Source organism: Ixodes scapularis, unplaced genomic scaffold, assembly GCF_016920785.2.
Source record: "Ixodes scapularis isolate PalLabHiFi unplaced genomic scaffold, ASM1692078v2 PGA_scaffold4__175_contigs__length_147842914, whole genome shotgun sequence".
In the NCBI taxonomy this organism is placed as follows: domain Eukaryota; kingdom Metazoa; phylum Arthropoda; class Arachnida; order Ixodida; family Ixodidae; genus Ixodes; species Ixodes scapularis.
The window spans coordinates 4912466-4935975 of NW_024609879.1; the positions used below are offsets into that span (position 1 = coordinate 4912466).

Here is a 23510-nt window from a genome sequence, read left to right on the forward strand (position 1 = left end):
CCAAACTGAATCAATCAAACAAGCGGTCGCCATATTTGCTTTTCCACCGCTCGCTGCTAGACGCACTGTACGGCATTTTCTGGACCAACCAGATCTGATCTGTGGTGGTACGTCACAGTGACATAGGGATACGAGAGCCGGTTGCCGTGGAAACCGTTGCACGCCGACACGCAGCACCCGTTTTCACCGCTCCTGTGTCTTATGCTTTGGTCTTGCCAACATGGCACCTTGGATTCGCCACCATGACAGCTTAGTCTCACCAACTCACTGCTCTCTTAATAAAGAATCGCAAACCTTTAACACTAAGGGCTTCAAGCATATTTTTGGGACAACATTAGCAATCAACAATTCTGCCTTACTTTGTATCATCAAACTCTGAAATAATTTTCCCGAAGCCATGATGTGTATTTTTGATCCTAAACTTTTTCGGTCAGAAATAACAACCATTACGGTATTTTAGCATGAATAACAGTGTCAGATCCTTTCGTCCATTCATTTCTCGTAGGTGAAAGCCAGCTCATCGTGTTTTTTTACTTACGTCCGTGTACATCCATGTTTACAACATTTGAGATAATAATGTTGATATGTATGTTTCGTTTCCAAGTTTACGTGTTTTGCATAATACCTACTTCCGTAATAACTATGACTTATACTGGTGCCTGTGATATTGTACTGATGTTGATATGCAGTGTGGTATGTGCCATACTTTTATGTTCATGTTTTTATCCAACTGTATTGCCCCTCCTCATATAATGCCGAAAGGCCTTTGAGGTGTTTTGAATGAATATATATGTCAGCTTAAACGTGCCAGCATGACGGCTTAGGATTGCCGGTACAGCAGCTTAGTCTTGCGAATTTCTAGGCATATCCACGGCCATTAACACATCTTGAACAGCATAGCAAAACACATTGAGTCAAAAGTGTCAAAAGATTTTGACTCTTTCATTTTAGCCACGGACTTCCGCGGCCGGCCTGGCTTGACCTCTGTTGGATGTGTTGCATTGCAGGCACTGGAACGTTCGCGTGAGGAGTCCCGCAACCTTGTGCAGTTGGTCAGGGAGAAGGAGGTGCGCATCCACAACCTGGAGAGGAAGGTGCTGGCTCTGACTAAGGTGGGTCCGCCATATTGGTTTCACCAATTTACCGCATTCACTGTTCATTTCAAAGGGGGCGGTGCAATGTTTTTTTTGTCGAATCAATCTGCAGTTTTATATTTTTTATACGGTTTATCTTGGCACAAGTGCGACAAGATGTGCCACCTTCCCCCAGAGTATCGGAATTTTGCAGCATAATGGCAAAAGGAAAAACTCACTTTTTCCCGACGTGCAGCCGCGTGTGGCGATCATCAGGACCGCTGCGTGACGTCATTGGGAGTATGCAAGCTTTTGCAGTGCCATCTACCAAAAGTTAATAAAACCGTTTTGTCTTCATTGCTACCCTCTGCGTGTTCGCCGTGACGAACCGTCTTTTTTCTTAATCACTCGCCGCAGCCTTCAACGATGCTAAGCAAAAGCGGCGTGCTATTGTGGCCGAATCTAACAATGTGGTTCTCCCAGTGACGTCACTGCACACCTCACTCAAAGGACTGTGCATGTTCAAAGGTAGCCTTGACCTTCAGCCTGTATAATTTTTTTAATGAAAACTAATGCAGGTAAGAAAAAAAGTTTTCTATGCTTTCTTCTATAGGTGACGTAGAACTATTCCCGCAATTAATTGGCCAAAGCCCGCCAGTCGTTGCACCGCACCTTTAACCTTTCCGATGTGCGAACTCGTTCTAAGATCACTTCCATTGTGGATGTGGTACGCATCTGCTAGACGCAAGCTTTGGGCAAAAACCACATACCATCAACTCTGTGCTTTCAAATACGGTGAAACGTGTAGAGATTTTTTATGTTCGATGACTCGGTGAACATCTGGCATGTCACACATCTGGCGTGTCACACGTAGCAAGCGAGAATCAATACCCTTAGCAACACGCAGGAAGTCCATTATTAACCCTTTTTGGACGAGTGTCGCAAATTTACGACACTCAAAGGTCCGTGGTCCTAGCCAACTTTTTGAGCTGCACTTCGCATAGATTTGGAACTTCCCGACGAAGATAAATGCTAGGATATTTTTTCACGAATTCGTAGCATGCGATATTCAGTAATGTGCATGTAGCATGTAGCTCATTAATTAATTTTAATGGAAAATTAGTTACACGGGGGCAAACATACAACGAAAATTAGTTACACGAAAGAAACTAGGTTGTAAGGTACAGAGAGTCATAATGTGCAGTAAATTTAGTGTCCATCTCGAACAAGCCTCTGTTTTCACGCACTTCCCTAACCGTAAATCTCGAGCGTAGATGCTTTTAATGCTTTGCTAGTTTGTTTTATAACAGATTAAAAGTGAGCTCTCGTTTCATAAATTCGAGACTTTTTTCTGTACATTTATTCTGAAGAAAAAATTAAATGTGATGCAGGTGGCATAGAAAATGTAGCTCTGCTGTGGCCTCTTGTTGCAACTGCATTACCCCATTTTACAAAATTCCGTTTTGGTCACAAATTGTCGATGTTGCTATCTTTCTTGGGACACCTTAGACAACACTTTAAAACAAAACAAAAGTTTTTTTTATAAGATTCACGAATAATGGTGGCATTAACCCTTCGACGGCCGAGTTTTTTTTTTTTTTTTTTTTTTTTGGGGGGGGGGGGGGGGGGGGGGGGCCAAAAGATGCTTTTTGGTGGTCAGGTTTTGTTTTAAAGGAATAGTATAAAGAAAAGGTCATGCGCAGGTTTTTTCTTAAGTATCTAGCGGGAGCATGTACAGTGCATGCAAGCTCTTTAGGTTTAGAAACATCAAATGAAAATATTGACGGCAGTTGTTAGCTTTCTTTCATTAAAGGGGGGGGTGCAACGATTTCCGGACTTCGGTCAAAGATTTCTGGAAGTTGCCTTCTGACACTTCTGAAGTAAAGAACAGAAAACCGATTTCGCCTGCGTGTCCTAGTTGTTTTGTAAAAAAAAAAGATAAAGATTGGCATTTCGGGCACCCCTCAACTCACTCCCAGCCTTCAGGGTCACACCTGGTCCCCCTCCTAGTGACGTCATTCGGAGTGCCGAGTAGGTTCCCGTGTGCTATCTCGGAAGACGCTTCCTCTCCCTCTCCCTGCTGACATTAGCGGGCGTTACGCTGCAGCTTAGAGGTGAGCGAGGTCACGTAATCTTTTCGCCGTAGTTCCTTCGGCGGCCACTTGGGGCTGCAGGTGGGGGAAAAAGCTCGACTTTTGTTTTGCGATTATGCAGCGGAATCGCGACATTTTTAATGAAGGAGGTGTTTTCTCTATCCTCTGGGACACGATAAACAATGTAAAAATGACGAGATGCAAATTCTTTTAATCATAAAATCGTTGCACCGCCCCTTTAAGTTTCATTTTGGCGCGTCCGCTCCGGTGACGTTCCAGTGGCTTCAGATTCCTAACCGAAGGTACTTTACAGAGATCTCCGTCGAATGATAAGCTCTCTTCCTCCAAATTAAATTCCGAAAAGCCTTAAAAGTCTGAAGAAGAGCTGGTGCTTTCACTGGCGCTACCTCCAAAGAGACCAATATGCGAAGTGAGCATCACGTGAACGGTGCATTGAATTTGGTAACTATGAATAGCTCCACGAAGCAAAACGCCGTGCGAACATAACGTTTATATTTTGCTAAAGACATAGCAATCAGCAACACCTCCCGCAGTGTGCAAAGTTTTGCGTTGAAGCGGGCACTTTCAAATGTGTAGTCACCACCGTACGGCAACGGCCGTCAAAGGGTTAAGAGAACAATTTTTCTTCCTTAACTCGAGCCAATGAGATAAAAAAAAGTTTGACAACCCCTGCCCTAAAGCATGAAGGAAGTAACCTATGAAGAAGATATGTGTCTCCATGCAGAGCGTGCGCCCTCTTGCAGGCGACACACAAAGGAGCCCCCGTCGAGACTGGGGCTCCACAACCGAGTTGGTCTAACAACATTGGTTTTAACTGTATTATTGGTGCCGATTGAGCTGGTTGGTACATGTTCACAGAAGGTGGGAAAACAGCTTGAACAAAAAACACTTAGGCATTGAACAGACAACGCTTACACAGCTTAAGTGAAAAACACTTGAATTTTTCAAATGTTGAACAAATCATTTAGTCTCATGAACATGTAGGCGTCGAGAGGCTGAACATAAAGGATATAGTAAAGAATGGTTGATAATCAGTTATGTGGATGTCCTTTCTATGTGCAGGTGTTTTTTGTTCAAGCTGTTTTCCCACCTTCTAACTATTTGTTACGAGTAGGGTTCCTTGTTTTCTATAAATACCTACGAACCCCGAATATTAACCCACAAGCTCTAATTTTTCATATAGAGGAAAACCTAAAAATCCCGAATTCTTGAAGAAAAAAAAACCAAGCTTCACATGGAGAGGTGTTTGTCTACAGCTTTCTTTTGGGGGCCCAGAACACAGCCCCCAAGGAAATGTCCTCGAGGCTTCTTGGGAAAATCGCGCACGTTATCTTTGTTTTTCCTTATCATTACGAGCATGTTTTCTTAGTAATATTCCGGTCACGCATATGTTCCCTTGCGCGGATCCCTTGCAGATTGGTGAAGATGATGGAGGACCCCGATTCTGATGAGGGGAAGGGAAAGCTATAGCTTAATCAGGATCATTTAATAAATGGATATAACTAAGGGCCAGTGTGAAGTAGACTTTTCTAATTGACATACACACGAGAAAACTCACCCGAAAATTGGAATGTTTCTGCTCAATCTGAAAAAATGACTTTTTTTATTGCCGGGCTTCACTGACGAGGCAGGGCTTTGCAAAACCCTAGAATGCCTTTGCGGGCCCCCATTTGAAAACCACCTCCCTAGACGTTGAGCAATCTTGTGCCCGTCACCTAATTTTTTTTAACGTATGCTCCAATAAATCGAGACTTTTCGTCTGACATCAGAAGTTGATCAAGGAAAAACGCGGAATCTTTTGAAAAAAAAAACCCAAAGCGTGGAACCCTTACCATTTCACTGTAAAGCATGAAACACGTGCGCGTCAAGACTGTCCGATCCGACATGCCAACATTGGGAACGACCGTGGAACGAGGCAGGTTTGGCCGCTCTGGAGCGTCGGACGGGGATCAGCCCAGCTCCGGCATGCAACCAACTTGCTAGATGTTCCCCGCACCACCGTCCGACTGCCGGAGGGCCGCACCCAGGGATGGGCAAAATACATGCAAATATGTATCGAAATACAAATACAAAATACTTCGTCAAAAATGTATTTAATTACAAATCAAATTACATTTTCAAAAAAGCATTTAAGTACAAGATACAAATACAACCAAATGTATTTGGTCTCCTCCAAATACTTTCCCAAATACATTCCTCAAACTTTGCGTCAGCGACTTCAGGGCACCTGCAACGGGTTTCTGGGTATCTCATTTTAATTTTGCATTGCACACTCGGGAGTTAGTGTGCGAGGCTCTAGAAACGTAATAGAAATATAATCACAAAAAACATTATGTAGTCAGCTTGGACGTGACAGGTGAAAAAAGTACAGAGCTTCAAGCAGCTTTTTTTGTCGATTACATTTTGGTATAGACCAACAAAGAACCGAGACGACCAAGACGCGCAGCACTAGCTAGAGAATTTCTTTATTGTTGCAACTCGCACCAGTTACGAAAATCTGGACGACCCGCGCATTTAGAATGTTCCAGGCATAAATATGAATGGAAATCGGGCTGGAAAGTATCGCAAGTTGTCACAGGCCCTTATTTAGCCAGGCTGCCTGTGAACGTCGATTTCGACACTATTCTTGCCCTGGACTAGCACCGTAATCACAAAGTCACTAAACGCTTGTGCTTGATTGAGAGACACTGCATTCGGTGCAGAACGTAGTTTTCTTCCTGCTCTGGACAGTGACAATAAATTTGAGGGATGTATTTTCGCCCACAAAATTGTATTTAATTACAATTGTATTTGAAATACCCACATTTTAGTATTTAAATACATACGTCAAATACATTACCCAATTTGTAATTGAATACGAATGCAAAATACACAAAGTATTTGAAATACATATTTAAAATACTTGTATTTGAAATACTGCCCATCCCTGGCCGCACCCAATGGCAGCATGGATGGCGCAACCGTCGTGTTGTCACGTAAAGATAGGCCCGATTGGGAGAGGAGGACCGGGGAAGCGGATGTAAGGGGTCTGTCACGCAAGTCGTTGTTGTGAAGCGAAGGCAGCGGACGCCACGGAGTTTTTCCGCACGCACAAAACGAGTTGCTGATTTTGCACGTCCATAGCACGCCGGCCTTCTGGGACCGATTGACACCCGAATAGCATACTCCTTGTCGCCTTACGATGGCCTGCAGCGGACCTTTCGAGCCATTCAAGTGCCGCGTGAGTGTCACGTGAACTTCGGGAGAGACGCAGCAATGCGCGGGGTGCGTAGTCACGCGATTTGTACGCGTTGCTCGCTTCACTTAGACGGCTCCTAAGGTCCACCGCAGTCCATCCCGATTAAGCGAATTCGAGCAAAAAAAAGTAACCTCGTAAAATCTTCAGACAGAGGCCCACTCTAATGAAATATAATTAAAATATTGCATTTGTTTTGAAGTCGGAAAAGCCACGAAGGGCGGGGGGGATATTTTAGGTTCCTAGCCTAGGTGGCGCGAGCTACCACCCGTTATAAACACAGCCATTAGCATCCATCCATCCATCCGGTAGAGAGATACCCGAAACTGGGTGGGAGCTGAACGGAACGACGCCTCGGAAGCGCGCGTCTCCAACTGTTGTGTGCGGCGAGTCGGAGCAGCCGTCTCTCCGACAGTTCGCACGTCGGATTGGACAGCTTTGTCGTTGCATTGCCGAGTACATTCTGGCCCCGCATTGCCGCAGGAGCTGAGCGAGGTGACGGCGGAGAACAGGGAGCTGCGGGAGATGAACAGCGCCCTGCTGGACGGAGTGCCGCTCTCCACCGGGCCGGCCGCAAAGTAGAGTCCTCGCACGGCCTTCGCCCTCCTCCCGCCCGAGCGGGAGAGCAGACGCCGGCGGGGCTCGTCTTCCGCTTCCGCTCCAAGGCACTCAAAGTCGCTCCCAGACCCGTCCCCGCGTCGCTCTCGAAACAAGGGCGACGGGAGGCAAATCTATTTTTAGAGCCATTTCTCTGGGCTTCTCTCGAAGTGGACGGTGCCAGGAACGCGTCTTCGAACGGCTTCCTGGGCGTCGCATCCCGCCTGGGGCCACGAAATGATCTGCTTTCGGGGCGTCGGCACTCTCCATTTTCTGGCAGGTTCCACCACTTTGATGCTCGTTGTCTGTCGGAGGTTGGGGAGAGCGGGACAAGCTCCTTTCACAAAGTTCTCTGCTCTTTCTGCTTCGGTAGAGGGAATGCTGGAGAGCAGGGAACCACCAATCGTAGAGAGCTTTGTGGACTCGTTTTGCCTTTCTTAACCCGCCACAAACCATAGTGCCGAGAGAGAGCAACGGTCGATTGTTTAGGTTAAGACATTCGGCTTTCCCAGCCTTTCATATGGTGTCGGGCAGTTAGGGCAACTTTGTTTTACTTCGTCGCGGGCTGTTTTAACGTTTCTGGAGGACGCAGAACTGTTTCCTGCGATTTCAGTTGACCAACGGCAACGACTTGCAATGCCAAGATGGCCGAGTGCCGTCACCCGAGGCGTAGCTCATTTTGTGGCGTCCGGGCACTGTGCTGAGGGAAGGAAATGCCCAATTGCTTTTGAAAAGTTGAAACAATACTCCTAAGTACCAAAGAGGAAGCTGGCTTGGCTTTTGGATCAAACCCTCCCATTCTGTTAAAGCTCGGAAAACACCCCGTCTTTTTTTTTTTTTTACGCCACAACGGGCGACGCGTTGCAAAAATTGCTGCGGTTGTATTTGATTTGACGGGTGGCATTCGCCAACGGCCATAGTTGCGCGCACAGATTGCGACCCATCCTCGGAACAAGCCCCTTCTTGTCGACCCGAGAGAACAAAACTTATTGTCGGCACCCCTCCTTTTTGGGGAAGTTGATCGTGGCACCTGGTGAATACCAATTACGGGGCAATTCGGCATGGCCTACTTCTGGCTCGAAACCGCGCCGGGATCCGTGTCGGAAAGCTTTACCCCTTTCGTTTTTACTTCGATGGACCATGGTTGACGGAGTAGTTGGTGACACCGAGAAGTCGACCTGTCTGCAGCCAAGCTGGCCCCGGTAGATGCCGCTGAGGCAACTCCAAATGAGAAACGGACAAAGTAAGCTTAGGTTTACGTGGCCCCAATATCTTTTCGGTCTTACTCGCCAAGTTTTGCCATGGACGGAGCCACTCGTCGTGCTTCTTGGTTTCATCAACACCGAAAGCGACGCCAGGAACCAATCGTCTCTGCGTAAACAAACGGGGAAAATGGTGGATGCTGTAACGAGCACGGCTGGCCTACCGAAAGTGAAACTGCATCTCACGAAATTTGTGCAGCGCTGTCGTACCATTTTGATCAACTGCCTTTGCACTCTTTGATGCACTGTATCCCTCAGATTTACGAGATTAAGGGGATGGGGAAGACTATGATGGAAGTTTGTTTTCTGCACGAGCCTCGAGATGGCACTTGCAAACTCCCCATCATAATTCTAGTTCCATCACAACTGACGTAGGCATCACTGCCGTCAAATTTTAACCGGCGTACGCTCCGGGCATTGTGCGCGCGAGTGCATACCTATATCTTGAGTATCTTCTTTTTTTTTTTTTTTGCCGACCTTGGATCGCAGATTCCGCTTCGAAGAAGCCTCGAGACGTAGAGCTAGGCACAAAGCGAACTCTTATTGTTTTATCCTCGGAACGTTGCGTTTAAACCTCCAAGCCGCCTCCTTAGCGAGATCTAACTTCGCACGAGGTCAGGTTCCCGTTTCTTGGTTGTTAGAAGCCTCTCGCATCTGTGAGGGGAACGCATTGTTTAGCAACTCCGGTGCTAGGGTGGGATCGCCGCTGAATAAGCTGCATTCGGAGTATTGGCACTCCCTAATCTCGCAGGCAGTGCATTTTCTGGGCTCGGTACGGAGCAACCGCAATCAGTAGCGATCGTTAACGATTTTAAGGTGTGACTTCCCCGGCTTTAGATATTGCGTCGTTCTGCTCTTTCGCGGACTGTTCTAACATTTCTGGAGGATGAAACGGCGTTTCCTTCGATTTTGCACGGAGCTTCGGACAGCAGCTAGCAATGATTTTGAGCATTGAGATGGCTCGAGCATTGTTGCTTTCGAGCGCAACTCGCCCGGTGGCAGTAGCCATACCCATTCACGCCCGTTTTGAGCTGGCCGTGTACTCGCGGATCGGTTCCGTTTGTTTGCAGGGTGTTTTCCGAGAGCCCTTTCCGCCAGCAGCTGTAGTTGTTTCTGTGCCTTGTTTGGCAGCGTGCACGGCACGTGCCACGAGAGTGGTGTCGGGGCTGCTGCATTGTACTCCGACTAATAACAGACAGTTGGGTTGGAACATGTACAGAGCTGTATGTGCTCGTTGACTACAGTCCTTTCTTTGTTTCCTGCTGCATGCCCTGCACTCTGAGCTTGCACGTCGAGGCTTGACGCCAGTGTGTACGGCGTCCTGTGCCACGACTCGCAACTTTTATTTTTTCGTTGGCGTGGTTTCTGAGCTCCTATTTTGGTGTCGGTGCCAAAGGTTCCTTCGCAGAACGTGCACAATTCCTGCCTAGATTTATTTCGGGTTTCCGCGATCACGTTTCTACACCCCTGTGCAAATCTTCCAGCGTTTTGGGTCGTTGGATGACGTGAAATTTGCTCGGGGCTTGTTCCTGTAATGCCGTTGAGAATGTTTTCAACTTTAGGAATGCAGCAGGTTGTGAATTTTTGGCCGCTAATAGAGTTGAACCTCGATCTAACAAAGTCACCGGGACCTGCTAATTATTTCATTAAATTGGAAACTTCGTAAAATCCAGAAAGAAATACGTTGGGCATAGGCTGTGCGGGGGACCCGAATTTGTTCGTTAAATCAAGAAATTTGTAAAATCGAATTTCGTTAAATCGAGGTTCAACTGTATTTGAGAACGTTGCAAAGGCAGCGACGTGCTGCCACTGTTTGCTGCAGCAACTACCCTAGTCCAAACAACACTTCCGAATGATCCGAAACAATTTCTGCGTGCCTGGAAAAGAACTACAAGGCGTTGGTAGAGAAGTAATTGCAGCTATAGTCACAAACAGTTTTGACGAGGCAGGCCAGTTATGTCGACATAATTACCACATTGTGATGTTAGTTTTCTTTGTTGCAACTACCTGACCAAAAGTGGTTTCCTTTTTTTTTTCCCCATCGAAGATTCCATACTTGGGTGATTACTAACAGGTTCGCAGATCAATTTAAAATTTAAAATTCTTTAAAAGAATTTTTGTTTTTAATTGTTTTTCTATTATATTTGAATTCTGTTGGTTACCTATCGGAAAATGCAATGTTGCCGAGCAGTTTTCCTGCAGAAAATATTCTAATCCTGACCCCTGCAAGCATGATCGCTCACCGTAGAAAGGAATGTGCACAGTGTACGTTGCAAAATCAACTACTTCATAGTTGCTGTTAATTTTGCAATTTATTAATTTTTCAATTTGCGAAATTCCCTCGGCAAGCCTCGACGAGGCTCTGGCCAAATGCAAAAGTTAACGCAGTGTTTGGTTGAGAGGCCCATTTAAAGGACAAAACATGCGTTGACATACAACGTTGAAGTTACATATAGCTCCGCTTTGTGTGTCAGCCCGTCGTAGACTGCTGAAGTGAATAGAAAAAATAATGCTGGGTACCTATACAGGAATATAAGAAACATGAAGCATAGGTGTTGCCAGGCTACAGAAATGCAGCCTCGTGCAAAGGGTTAAGAATGAACTGACTATTGCTCTTTTCTCTCATATTTGTCACTTTTATTTTTTTTACTACTAACTTACGGCTGTAGTTAATTTGCAACGTGAGCTTTGTTTTTGTCTCAATCGCTTTTAAAGAGATGCGCTCAACGGGATGTGATCTACGGATTTCCGTCTTCCTATCACGTAATGCATTGGAACATTGGGTGCAATTGGAATGCCTCTGAGCTTTTCGATAACCAGGAAGAATGCGCAAAACTAGAAAGTCTACAGTTGAGTACCGCAGCTGATCGTCTCCTTTAGCTTAATTATTGAGCTTAGCCCCATGAGATGGGAGGATGAGGGATGACACACAAGTATCAAAAGCAGCTTTAACTCTTGCGAATCTGATAGTTTATTTCGGTCAAGAACCATTTTGTATGCCGGGGCATTGTGCCTGGTATACACTGTTCTGTTGCCACTGTCTTTTACTACACAACTATGTTTCTCTCCACATCACTACTTCATAAACTAGACACACAGTGATGTGTGACCATTGTTTTTTTTTTTCTTGCGACCATGCACCCAGAAAGAAATTTGATGGGCCACCTTTTTCTTCACTGTCATACCTTTTGCTAGTCACACTAACATAAGTGCAGCTTACCACTTGGCATAGTGTCCAAGCTTTTACAGTTCTATCGAGTTTTTAACCCTATACTACATTTGCTTTTATCTGCTTGGCTAATTATTTTAAAGGGCAACACGTTTAGGCCAAAGGCCTGAACTTCGGGGTGCGCGACACTGTGTCAGAATGGGATTTCATGTCACAGGGAGACCACGATTTTAAAGTGGCAGCTCACAATTCCTAGGAATTAATGTGCAACTTAGCTAGTGCTGCCACAGTTAGGTTTAATTTTATTATTTTTAGAGTACCCCTGGATGGAAATTACCTTACGGGAAATGATTAAATGTACGATGCAACTCGCGTGTGCTGAATGTCATTCAACATGGGATGGTCGTGAACTAGCCTTGTATGCAAAGGCATACGAAATTGGTTTGCTAATGAAGGCTAATGCAAAGGAGGGGCTCAAGGACAATGCAAGCTGCTAAACGGCATCCTGACACTCAGAACATCCTTAAATGTGCAAAGTAGTCCCAACATTCGTTTTTAAGCGAGTGGAAGTGTGCTTGTAACGCTTCCGATGATTATACTGACTGAACAATCAGGTCTGGCTTTACGTCTAGTGCAGCGGTGCACACAGTGCATGTGACATTGAGGTAGTCAAGAAGTGCATTCTGTGAACTTGTAGTCAGATCTTAAGTGCCCACTCAGAACACCAATATAACCTGATTGTAGCCAGGTACGACTATAATTATGTATTTGGAAATTTTTTTGGAGTATTATTAGTGCTTATTTCGATGTTTATACGATGCAGTTGCATGTGATAAGTAGAACCCCACTGTGTATTTTCAATGTACGCAAATTGTAGCAGACAAAAGATGCAGTGGCAGGAGTTCCTCCTGCCACTTGACATTTTGGTCACGTGTGTTCTATCGAGAACAACTACAAAACAGTAAAGATATGAGAACTGGCTAAAGCGATGCAGTTGGATCGAATAAACTGTTTCATAGGATGCCCGCAAAAGTCGCAGCTATATTCTTAATAAACAAGCTCAATAGTCTGTAAGTTTGTTCGAACTGTCACTTACATTGGGTCCAAATCTGAGCCTAGAAATGCTGCATTCAAGTTATAACAAAGTGTTCACTTCAGCCCTAGGGAGTGATAACAGATGGTTCTTGCACGGAGTAATTCGGTGATCTTAAAAATGACACCAGCTACCGCATTCCGACTTTACCTCTTTAACAAACCCTAGCGTTCTTAGTTTCCATATATGTATTTCAAAACAGAAGTGACCGGAATATGAAGAGGCAGGCAGCACCACTGTTGCATTGTTTGTCTACTTCAAGGAGCGTGCACAACAGTAGCGTAGCCAGGGATCTTTTTTTTTTGGGGGGGGGGGGGGGGAGGGGGGGGGAAGTTGAGGTTTTATAAGCTTCCCCCCCCCCCCCCCCCCGTTCCTGGCTACATCACTGGTGCATAGAGAATGCATGGTTGGGATTCTGTATATAGCAGAGTGGTGGCATTAGTGTAGCAATCAGAAGTTGCACTCAAACCACAGCTCGCTGCAGCCGCCTTCCCATTTGTCCCTTGAGACGGGCGGGAGCAGAAGATATGTCGCTTTTTGCTGCTTCTAGGAAATTGTAGCTTCTCGAGTTTTTTTTTGTGCTTTATTTATAAATCTGAAGCCTATGCTCAAGATTTGAGGTGTTTTACACCTGTGCTAAGGACCCTCACTAAACATTGAAAAACGGCGCCTAATCAACTCAGAAACACCGTTAAAGTTGGCTTCCTCCGTATAAAGCGAACGTCAAATCAATTTCGAGTGCGAACACGCCATTGCATATTGCAGTCAAAAGTTGTGTTTTTGTCAGTGGAACCGCGTGCCGCTAGCAGGAACCAAGTAAACTTGCAACATACATACTTTCATTCCCATGTCTCAATCGAGATCGCCACTATGCTCAACATTGCGCACTTTTACGATCGGCTTCACGTTCGGGTGATTCTTAGCTAGTAATGTAGCAGAAAGAAGGAACCGTTTGCGATTGGGTGCGAGAGGAAAACAAAATCAATGAGTCTTTCCGCGATAAGAAGAAAAAAAATGTCCAGTCTTGAGATTACATTTGAGGAGTGAAGGCAAGCGTTTCAAACGGAGCATACTCTTCGATCTTTCCTTTCCTGTTCCACGCCTTTGTATTCCATTTTTTTTCTTTCCCGAAGCGTACTCGAGTTTGTAGAGGGGATCGCCTTCGTCTCGTACGTACTGGCGAGACGGCCGCTTTTGGAATGGCCGTCGTCTAGAGCCGCCGCATAGCCATAGACGTAGCAAGCTTCGCGGTACCGTAACTTGTTGCTTTGTTTGGAGACGTGATTGCGCTCGCGAGATACATTGCGGAGAAAAACTACCCGCGACGTGCCACCATCGGTAAACTGCCGGATGTTCATAATGTGTCTGCGTTTTGTTAACTTTGCCAAAAGTGTTTGTTTTCTTTGGCTCGTACAGAAGGAAAAGTACCAGGATGGACCTCAAATACGTTGCAGGTCAGAGTCGAAGACTGAGACTGTCGTCGAGTATTATGGGAATGTTGCTTGTCTGCCATATTTTGTGAGGAAGAATGTTGTTGGTGCGTTTTATTTATTTGTGGCAGATCCACGAAGCATTCTTGCTTCGGGACGATCCGAACATAAGCGTGCGTGCTAGCCAACAGACCTTATGTGAAATTGCTCCGCGATCCGACAACCAGTAATGTGTAGGCTTCCACGGCGAAAACATAGGATTTGCTCCGCCGCTTCGATAAGGTTGTCTCCAGGACGGTAGCGACGACGCTTGCCAATACTAAAATGGCAACGCTCTTACTGTTGTCAGATTATCGAGCAATTTCGCGTAAGGTATATTGTGACTGTTTGAATGCAGATTCATCATTTTTTTGTTTTAATACCGTGAAAGCTGTAACAACTGCACATCAGAAAATGCAAAAAATCAACGAAACCTGTATAGAAAATATCACTTTATTGATCCCCACTTGCGCGAAAGTAGACTGTTGCAGAGGAGTATCGAACGGAACGACCGTCGAATTTTCAACGCGCTTAAATACGAAGGGACGGGACATGGCATACATTTGTCTGTATTGTGCCGTGCGCATTTGGTTTCACATTGAGAGAAGGAAAATGCTAGCTGTTCACCATGTAGTATTTGCGTTTCAATCACAATCATGTAGAAACACCGACTAGTGTTGACTGGATGCCACAACCATTTTCTCTCCAAGAGATTATGCTCATGTCGGGCGTAAAAACCTTAGATTAGGCTCGGAAGCGGAGACCAGTGGTGTGGATAGAGTGGTCACAATCTTTAATCCACCCCTCTTCCTGTATCTTTCAAATTAACTTCTAAATTGTCCGGGACATGCAAACAGGCCTAGCAGCGATTCGCTGTACGGACCTGCGAACCACCGATCGGGAATTTCCAACTACACCTCCGATGGAGGCCATTTGCTTCTGGTCCATGCAGTTTGCTTCGAACAGAGATCAAATGCTATTTTGCCACTGGAATGTTCAGATGCAGCATGTGTATTCTTGACACCCTTTCAGTCTACTTACCGGAAATAAAGCAGTAGTGAAAGGCAAGTGCTTGTTTCTTTTGTGTGTGTCAACTGGCAGATTCGGCTACACATGTGATGTGCCGCAACAGTTGCAACAATTCACGACCGATTCAATGAGCACCGTCGCACAAAGGACTAATAAATTATGTAAGGTCTCTCGACATATTCTACATTGTGTTTCGCAATTAGTGATGCCATACGTGTGATTCAGAGCAAAACAAAATGCAACCCGAAACGTGATATCCCTGCTCCTTTGACCCCGAAAGAGGATTAAGTGGTTATAATAATGCGCAATGCGTCTTATCAGCCGATTTCCATGGAGCTCTACAACGTCTGGCTGCAACGGCCGGTTCCATCGAAAAATCGGCGCAGAAGACTACACCAGATGGATTTGAAGTCTCCCCTTTGCCAACTAAGCTATCCAGGGTCGGTGGTAAGGATCATGCAAGAGCAAGCTCAGTTGCGTAGCACCATCTGGCGGCATCTTGCGTAAGCAGTGCCATTCGGACACTCTTCTCATCTTCCCTGGAAAGCCTGTTGCACATTCTGCGCTTACCAGTCTTTCTCAGCGTGATCAAGCTTGTGTATTTTTTTTTTACTCTCACTGGGACTATTTCCTGCTGGTACTAACGTAGTTTTCACTCTGAACTTGAGAATGCACCAGTTATTTAGTGTGAATAGTGCTTCTTACGCACACCTAACTCTGGCTGTTTGGAGATTATTGTTCCCCACGCATATTATGGCCTCCAGTAAATGGACAAAGAGGTCACAAATAGATAAACGTTAACTTAACACGTGTTGATGAATGTAGAACGACCCTGGCAGCAAAATAAATAAGCTCCTTGCGAAAAGTATACAGCAGTGGCCCTCTTGAACGCCTTTTCCTTTCCCCGACTAGAGATGTCCAAGTGGGCTCACAAACGAGATGCATGCATTTTGGGGACGAACTGGGTGAATACATGCACTTTCATATCGTCTTTATGGACGCTTTTTTGGGGGGACAAAGGTGTTCATCTCAACGAGACATCACTGTAGTATTAGCGTACATAGGGTGTTACGAGTCGAAGAGCCAGAAAGACTAGTGCGTCCGTGTAAGGAGCTGAAACGTTCAACAAGGCGACATTTTAGTGATGTACTTTACCTTATGAAGTTTCAAAGTGTAGCTCTGTTCCTGCAAAAACTTTGACTCACAGCCTTGACATTTCCGACCACCGACATAGATTACAGCTGCCCGTGCTTGTGGCGCCACCTCCCGACGAGTGCAGCAAGCACTCGGTAACCGTCTGCTTTTGACAGTGTTTGTTGCACCTATTGATAGATTGTGCCACGAGCATGACCATGTTTGTATCTGTTCCTTCACGGATCAAACGATTGCCCTCGACTCGCACTAGCTATTTATGAACACATTCCGAGACTATTTTTGCTAGCCTCTACGTGTCTTTCTTTTTAATCAAATTATCCCAGTCAGCAGATATTAATGCTTGCGACTAAAATTTTGCAGCATTTAAAGGGCCACTGAAGTCATATTTAAAAAAGGTTGTTTTTGATCTTATATTGTTTAAAATGTGTTTGTTCCCACATACGCCAAGTCCTATATTACAAAACCGCCTATTCATCTCGGGGCAATAGAAAAACATGTGGACTCTATTTTCTCACGGACTACATTGTGTGGACCAATGAAAGCCCTACAATATGTGCAGATCCTGAATGATTTTATTATAACTCGTTTCAAAGAGAGTGATAGGTACACATTCGGATATGACTCTTTTTCTCCACGGGCAAACCCATCGTTCGCAACTTGCCGACAAGCGCCCTTCCTCAACCACTTTACTCGGAAAAAAATTCTTCCCAAGGGCGTGTCGCGGTGTTTGAACACGCTTTTAAGAGGAAATAAGCTATGCACGCTTGTGGTGTCGGGTTTGTTTGAATGCTTAGAACATCTAGATTGAGTTTTCACCACAAAAGGACGACCTCAAAATCGACTTCAGTGCCCCTTTAAGTTGTTTCTGACTAATCGCTAGTCTACCTGGGGCTCTAACACACATAGCGGGACCAAGACATTGTCGCCTGCCGCAGTTGGTCAGTGGCACGGCTCTGACCAATCGCAGCAGGTGGCGATGTCTTTGTTCCGTTATGAGGATTGGGGCCCCCATTGAGCACAATTACCGACGCGTCGGATGTTCGGGAGCACGTAAAAACAATATAGATGACTCTCTGGCGACTCAGTCGCCCGTGCCGACGTCAGCTATTGAAAATGTCAAAGGTATTTTGATTTTTCACAGAAACTGAGCTATGCCTTCGAGTTTCGGAAGGCAAAATCCACTAAGCACACTTTCGGCGATAGTTCGAACTTGCTACATGCAGGCACCGATTTTTGTGCCCATTTTACGGCAAGCTCCACGATTTGAGGCATCCTTTAGAAAGCCCCGACCTCGTGCTCCTGGCTTGCTGAGAAGTGCCGACAAGGTGCGGCAACTGTGACTGGAAAGAAGAAGCTTCCTACGTTGCACCGTCTCCGACGCAGCTGGGCGATAGGAGACGTATGCCGGTGATTGAAAAACCCAACCACGCTGGTTTCAACTAGAGCCACTGCTACGCTTAGGGTATCCACCCTCTGTTCTCCAATTATCTCGCGAGTGCTACCATTTTGTTGCATCAAGACTGTCCTGCCAAAAAAGCGGGATAAGTTCCTCCCACAAAACCTCTTTCCACTTTAGCAGAGTGAATGCTGGAAAAGAAAGCACCAATCGTAGAGATCTTTGTGGGAGGGTCTTGTCTGTGGAGCGGGCACAACTGGCAACAGTTAGGATTCTAAAGTGCCTTTTTCCGAGCTTTAGATAGAGTGTCTGGAAGCTTGGACGACGTCAGTTTGCTCGGACTCATTTCACGCCTCTGGAGGACGGAAGAGTGTTTTCTGCCGCTCGCGTAACTGCCAGCAATAATCTTAAGCCAGAGGTATCCTTTTTATTGAAGCTCATTTTAGCGAATGTCTGTTTAGAGACCTCCATTTCTCAAATGCCGTCGTAGAAACTCGATTCAGAGAAAATGGCGGCGAGCCTCCCTTTAGCGATTTTGTTTTCATAGAAACGCAGTGGCGCCGCAAAGTGGCGGCTACGGGTGGGTTGAGAGTTTTTAACGAGCCATCTGCAGACTGTCACCGCAATGCAGCAAGGACCAGGTTGGTTAACACGCATCCCAGTGATACACCTGCCGTGCCTCACTGCGCCTCCGGAAAGGCCGACCCGTAGGAGGCTCATTTTTGTCACGAAGATGGCACATTGTTACTCTTTAGGTCCGGCTTATTTAGTGGCTCTAGCCTCGGCCGTCGGACGTGGTGCCTGGAACACAGGCACATAGCCAGGATTTTGTTTCGGGGGGCCCACCCATGACAAAATGCTGTATGAGGGGAAGGGGGGAGAGGAGGACCCATGCAACATGGATGATTTCGGGGGGGGGGGGGGGGTGCCGGGCCCCATGGGCCTCCCCCCTGGCTACGTGCCTGCTGGAACGTGTCTCCGACCGACATGTCCTACCTTGCCGACACGTTCAAGGTCCTCCCCAAGTGGCAGCAAATGACGTTGGAAAAGCCGCAGTTCCGGCAAAAAGCACGACCAAGTGCACACGTCCGCCCCAACCCCCGGTGGCCAAAGCTTGCACAGAATGTGGAACTGGAAAGCGACGAGCGGCAGAGCGGGGCCGGGACGCTTCTTTGACGTACTCGGGCATGAACCGAGGGACCACTTTCTAGGGCGTGGTAAACGCGATGGCCGGAGACTCGTCCGGGCACGGTCGGAGGACGCCCGGCAGCGGGCTCAGCCCTCACTTTCCGAAGGCCAGGACGCTGGAGAGGGCAAAGAGGCTCTGGAGCGCCTGGAAGCCCAGCTGGACCGCCGCAAGGACGACGTCCAGCCGCAGCACATACGTCTGCCAGAGCAGGAAGTAGACGGACGAGAGGGCGGCCGGCACGGTCAGCAGCAGGGACAGCAGCACGCAGGGGCTCCGCTCGGTCAGGTTGCCGCGCTTGCCTGCGCATGATCGAGTCAGGAACCGGGCTAGCTGGTATTCGTTATACGCAATGTGGTTTAGACAACGCAAAGAATGAGGACGGAGGGGAGAAAACGAGCGCTGTCGTGCTCATGGCGGTACTTCTTGACGGGTAGGGCGAGCGCTCGGTAATCGTCTGCTTTCGACCGAGCACTCGCCGCACTTATAGAGAGATGGTGCCACAGACGCGACGATGCAGTTGCTGTGCCAAATTCAATACGACGCGAGGGAGATTTGGTGGTTCTGTATCGGTTCCTCCATAGATTAGATGATTGCCCAAACATAAATAGCGTTAGCTATTTATGTTCGCATTTTGAGACAATGTTTGCTAGTCTCTCAGACTTTTTATGTTAATCCAATAATACAACACTCGCATGTCCTGTGTTGCTTGTTTTCTTCCCCTCCATCCGTGTTGCGCGTTTAAACCTTACACGAAGCAGGAGCGTGCAACTAAGATTTTTTTTAGATCACCCAAGCACCCGGAAGCGATCTGGATGTGGCTACACACTGCAAATTCTGCCATTGGGAGCAGTGGCTGTTCTAAAGCAAAACTGCACATGTGTTCGTAAATACCTTATTTTAATCACTTACTTGGAATCTTTTATACGGATGAGGTGAGCCCATGCAGCATGCATACCTACGTTGCCAGCATTCTCGATGCTTGAGTAATTTTGCAAAAGGCTGCTGCTCTATATCTAAAACCGGCTGTCATTTGCGTTTTTTTTAACTATCTAAACAATTTTTTTTTTTCGGGGGGGGGGGACATTTATATATATATTTTGGAGTTTAGACTGTTACCACAAAATTTAACACAAAGAGTGCTTGTCAACAGATTTTTTTTTTCTTTACACAAAGCACACAAACATTTTTTTTTAGGACTCCCAACTAGAGAAAGCATGCAAGCTAGCTGGCTTGAGAAACGACTGCATCAAGCGGGTGGTGCCTCAGGGTGTTTACTGTGTTACTATTATTTTACTATTGCTACTTGTATTGTGCTACTGTTTCTCTTGTGCTCGTACCGGTGCAGTATGGCACAGACTGTGATTGTTTGCTATTATAATCATTGATTAATCCTTTTATTCCACCCCTATCTTGGTCCTGTAAGCCACTGATATTACGTTCAAATAAATAACATAAATAAATAAATAAATGAAATGAGAGGGAAATGGGAGAAAGCAGAAAGCCAGAGCCTGCGTGGGTGCGGGGAACACACGACTACTACACGGAACTGCTTGTCATTCCGATGGCTGTCTGTGCCTTCGGAGGGAGGGGGGAAAATGGAGGGAGAAAAAATTTTTTTTATGACTTTTAACGATTGTCGGCGTGCTAACAGACACACGTGGTGCTATCGCCCGTGGCGGGTGGCCATGGTCGTTTCCAGCTTCTTCCCCACTTTTTTGCTCGTTTTATTTTCAGTCGTATATGTTCACATGATGTTCAAAAAAAAAAATATTTGCTTCATTGCTTTTAAAATCTGTCCTGTTTTTTTTTTTGTTTTTTTTTTTTATCTGGCACTTTTTTTAGGTTTTTTCCCAAACACAAAATAATGCTGAAACATGTGCCGGCTCTCTCCGGGAAAGGCTGACATCTGTAGCAAAATTGTAGCCTGCGTGTGTCCCAAGTGGCAGGAGCAGTGCAGAATAGAAACGGCTCCTTTAGTGCTCGAGTGCTTACTTATCCCTGTTGCACAGGATGTGTAGAGGTGTGCGATTTGTTTTTGCCGCTTTACTTTTGGGTTCATTGTTGTGTATTCATCTACTTACATGTGCTACAGTAGTATCATATATCTACATTAATTGGTTTCACTTTGGGAAGCTCATGTCAAAATAAATTGAATGGTATGTAGATTGAAGACTGCCAACGCTGTGTTTTTCTTTTTACCAGATCAACCCCCCCCCCCCCCCCCCCGGCATGGCCGGTTTTTTCTTCGAGGAAAGGTGGCAACCATAATCACGCTTACATCTCGGTATACCTCGGCAATACTAGCTCATGGACTCACCCTTGCCCTCGGGCATAAGCTGTAACTAAGTTCGTAAGCCTCAAAGTCTCACAAGTTCAAGGATGAGTAAGGGGCACAAGTTCAGTGAGTTCACATGTTTGCTGAGTTCATGAGATTGGCAAGTCCCTGAGTTTGGTGAGTTCACAAGTTTGGTGAGTTCACAAGTTTGGTAAGCTCACGCAATGTGGTGAGTTTATGCATTTGGCAAGTGAGTGAGAGACTGTAACGAGTTTGTGGATAAGGGAGTGACTATTTCTTATTTTGAGCTGGTTGCGAGTGAGCGAGTTCAACTTAAAATGCCGACCTCCGCATCTTAGTCATATATTGCAGTGGAACAGCTTAAAACTCGTTGGAGGCCTCCGAATTGCTCCATAATGCACGCTAATTCGCCGGCAAGTCCATGCATGCCGACAAGAGCAACCAAGGAGGGAGAAGCAATGGCTTACCCAGGGACAGCCTGACGCTCTCTACAACAGTGGTGAAGGTGAGCAGGCACACTTCTGATGCCATGTTGCCCTTAGGGTAGGGAAGGCTCATTCCTGCAACAATGCAAACAGTGTCCGCCATGTTTGGACAAAGACGTCGTCTGCGGCTCATGCAACGTGGAAAAGAGAGGCTCGAGAGACTGCCTTGCGTAGCCATGCAGTGATCACAGGTGGGCATGTTGGTAAAGCTTAACAAGGCTTGGAGGGACCCTGCAATCCATTTCTGACCATATTGTGTAACACCCAAGACCGCGGTGAGGAATAGACGAAAACCTGCTAAGTCAAAGAAAAAGACCCAGTGGGAGAAATGTCTCAAACTGAGCTAGCTGATTTATTTTTCTCTCCCCTTATATACAAACAACCTTCTTCACGGACACGGCCTTTGTTAGCACAACAATCGAATGCAGCAAGGCCTTGAGATTGGCAGACACTTTTACATATTCTGCACAACCATCTCTCACAGAAGTAATATGACTTTGAGACGTGTACAATGTTTTCCACATAAACTGCAAACCCTCAAGAAAAAGAAATCACTCCAGACAGTACAGCACTTACCAGACCTATAAAGTACAAGCACTATCTCCAAGACAGAAATTGTTTGCTAAAAGGAGAGAAGAGTCAACCCAAATACCTCGCCACAGTTTTGGGTGTTTCACAGTGTGATTAACTATCACCATATCGTCTGCACACCCACTGTCTTTGTTACTTATTACCTCGTTCTCTGCGCTGATTTGTGTCTTGTGATCAGGCTTCTGGAGAGTGACCTTGAAACCGGTTTTATCAAGATTTATAAAAAAAATTATCAAAAATGTTAAAAACCCCGTAGGGAAACTGCCCTCGAATAAGAGCCCAGGCATCACAAAAATAAATCTTTATCTACAGCTTTATTTTCTGTTGACCTGAAACACAGCCTGCACCGAGCTGTTGACAAACACGCAAAAAGCAACACAATAGTCCGCAAATATCGATACCATCTTACCGTGATTATGTTGGCCAGAAACGTACGTGTCTGCACAACATTAACCGCGCAAAAAGGAGCTTCCACAAAACTCCCATTGAATAAAGTTGAAGACATGCACGCTGGCACCTCCAATGACATGGGAGCGGTAATTCGACACACTCTTTGTAACGGATACTTTGTAACGAGCTGGATGATTCCCTGGTAGTTTTCGTTACCTGACAGGGTGGTAATTACCCGATACAATACGCTCTCTGTAGCGAGTACTTCGTAACGAGCTGTAGGATTCTCAGGAAATGTTCGGTACCCGACATTAGAGCGGTAGCCCGATACGCTCTTTGTTACGTGTACTTTGTAACCGGTACTCGGTAGCGAGCTGGAAGGTACCCTGAAAGTTTTCGATACCTTTGAAAAGGAAAAGGAAGAGCTCCACAGCCGCGAACACCACGTAAAACCATCCGCCGAACACCAGGAGGACCTGATACGGCAGAGACGACAGCTGACAAGGTGTCAAGCAAAATTCCAGAGAACGAGCAAATCCATAAACTCCTTAACAAACTCCTTAGCCATAAACTCCGCATTCGGTGTTAAAGATCACCCCTACAAGGATACAATTCCCTCGCCGTCCGCACCTGAAACGAAACCAGAACGCGACAAGCTATTTTTCAGGTGCATAACACAGAATTAAAATCTGGCTTTCAAATACAAGAGGGTAACACCCTGCAGGACAGGATAAATGACCCCAAAGCAATTTAAAAGTCGCTGAAAGTACTCACCGGTCGCCATTTGTAAACAAACCCGGACTGCCCGGACGGCCGAGACGAGTTGATCTATCGGTACTGTTAAACAACGTTATTCTCGTATGCCTTAAACTTTAAAAAATTATTTATATTTACTTTATTAAATATTTATTTTAATATATTAATAAGGTACACGACTTCATTTTTGGTCAGGACATTGATAACTTCA

General features: G+C 46.0%; 2 protein-coding genes and 1 pseudogene across 3 annotated transcripts in view; 1 reads left to right on the forward strand and 2 right to left on the reverse strand.

Annotated features, from left to right (window-relative positions):
* LOC8041834 (PRKC apoptosis WT1 regulator protein) overlaps positions 1–15080 on the forward strand; it is a 39352-nt gene extending 24272 nt beyond the window's left edge. For both annotated transcript variants that reach the window (XM_029995375.4, XM_029995374.4), the window contains exons 6-7: positions 1008–1112; positions 6906–15080. In XM_029995375.4, coding sequence (XP_029851235.1) covers positions 1008–1112; positions 6906–7004 — 204 coding nt within the window. In that variant the 3' untranslated portion in view covers positions 7005–15080. The remainder of the gene's footprint in view (positions 1–1007; positions 1113–6905) is intronic.
* LOC121837653 lies at positions 13327–13901 on the reverse strand (annotated as a pseudogene).
* On the reverse strand, positions 14450–23354 carry LOC8041828 (transmembrane protein 216). The gene is made up of 5 exons (XM_029995372.4): positions 23318–23354; positions 23154–23173; positions 22947–23040; positions 21545–21637; positions 14450–19080 (listed from the first exon to the last, which is right to left on the reverse strand). The coding sequence occupies exons 1-5, from the start codon at positions 23325–23327 to the stop codon at positions 18875–18877; spliced, it is 423 nt and encodes a 140-aa protein (XP_029851232.1). The 5' UTR covers positions 23328–23354; the 3' UTR covers positions 14450–18874.
* Between the last annotated feature and the right edge of the window lie 156 nt (positions 23355–23510).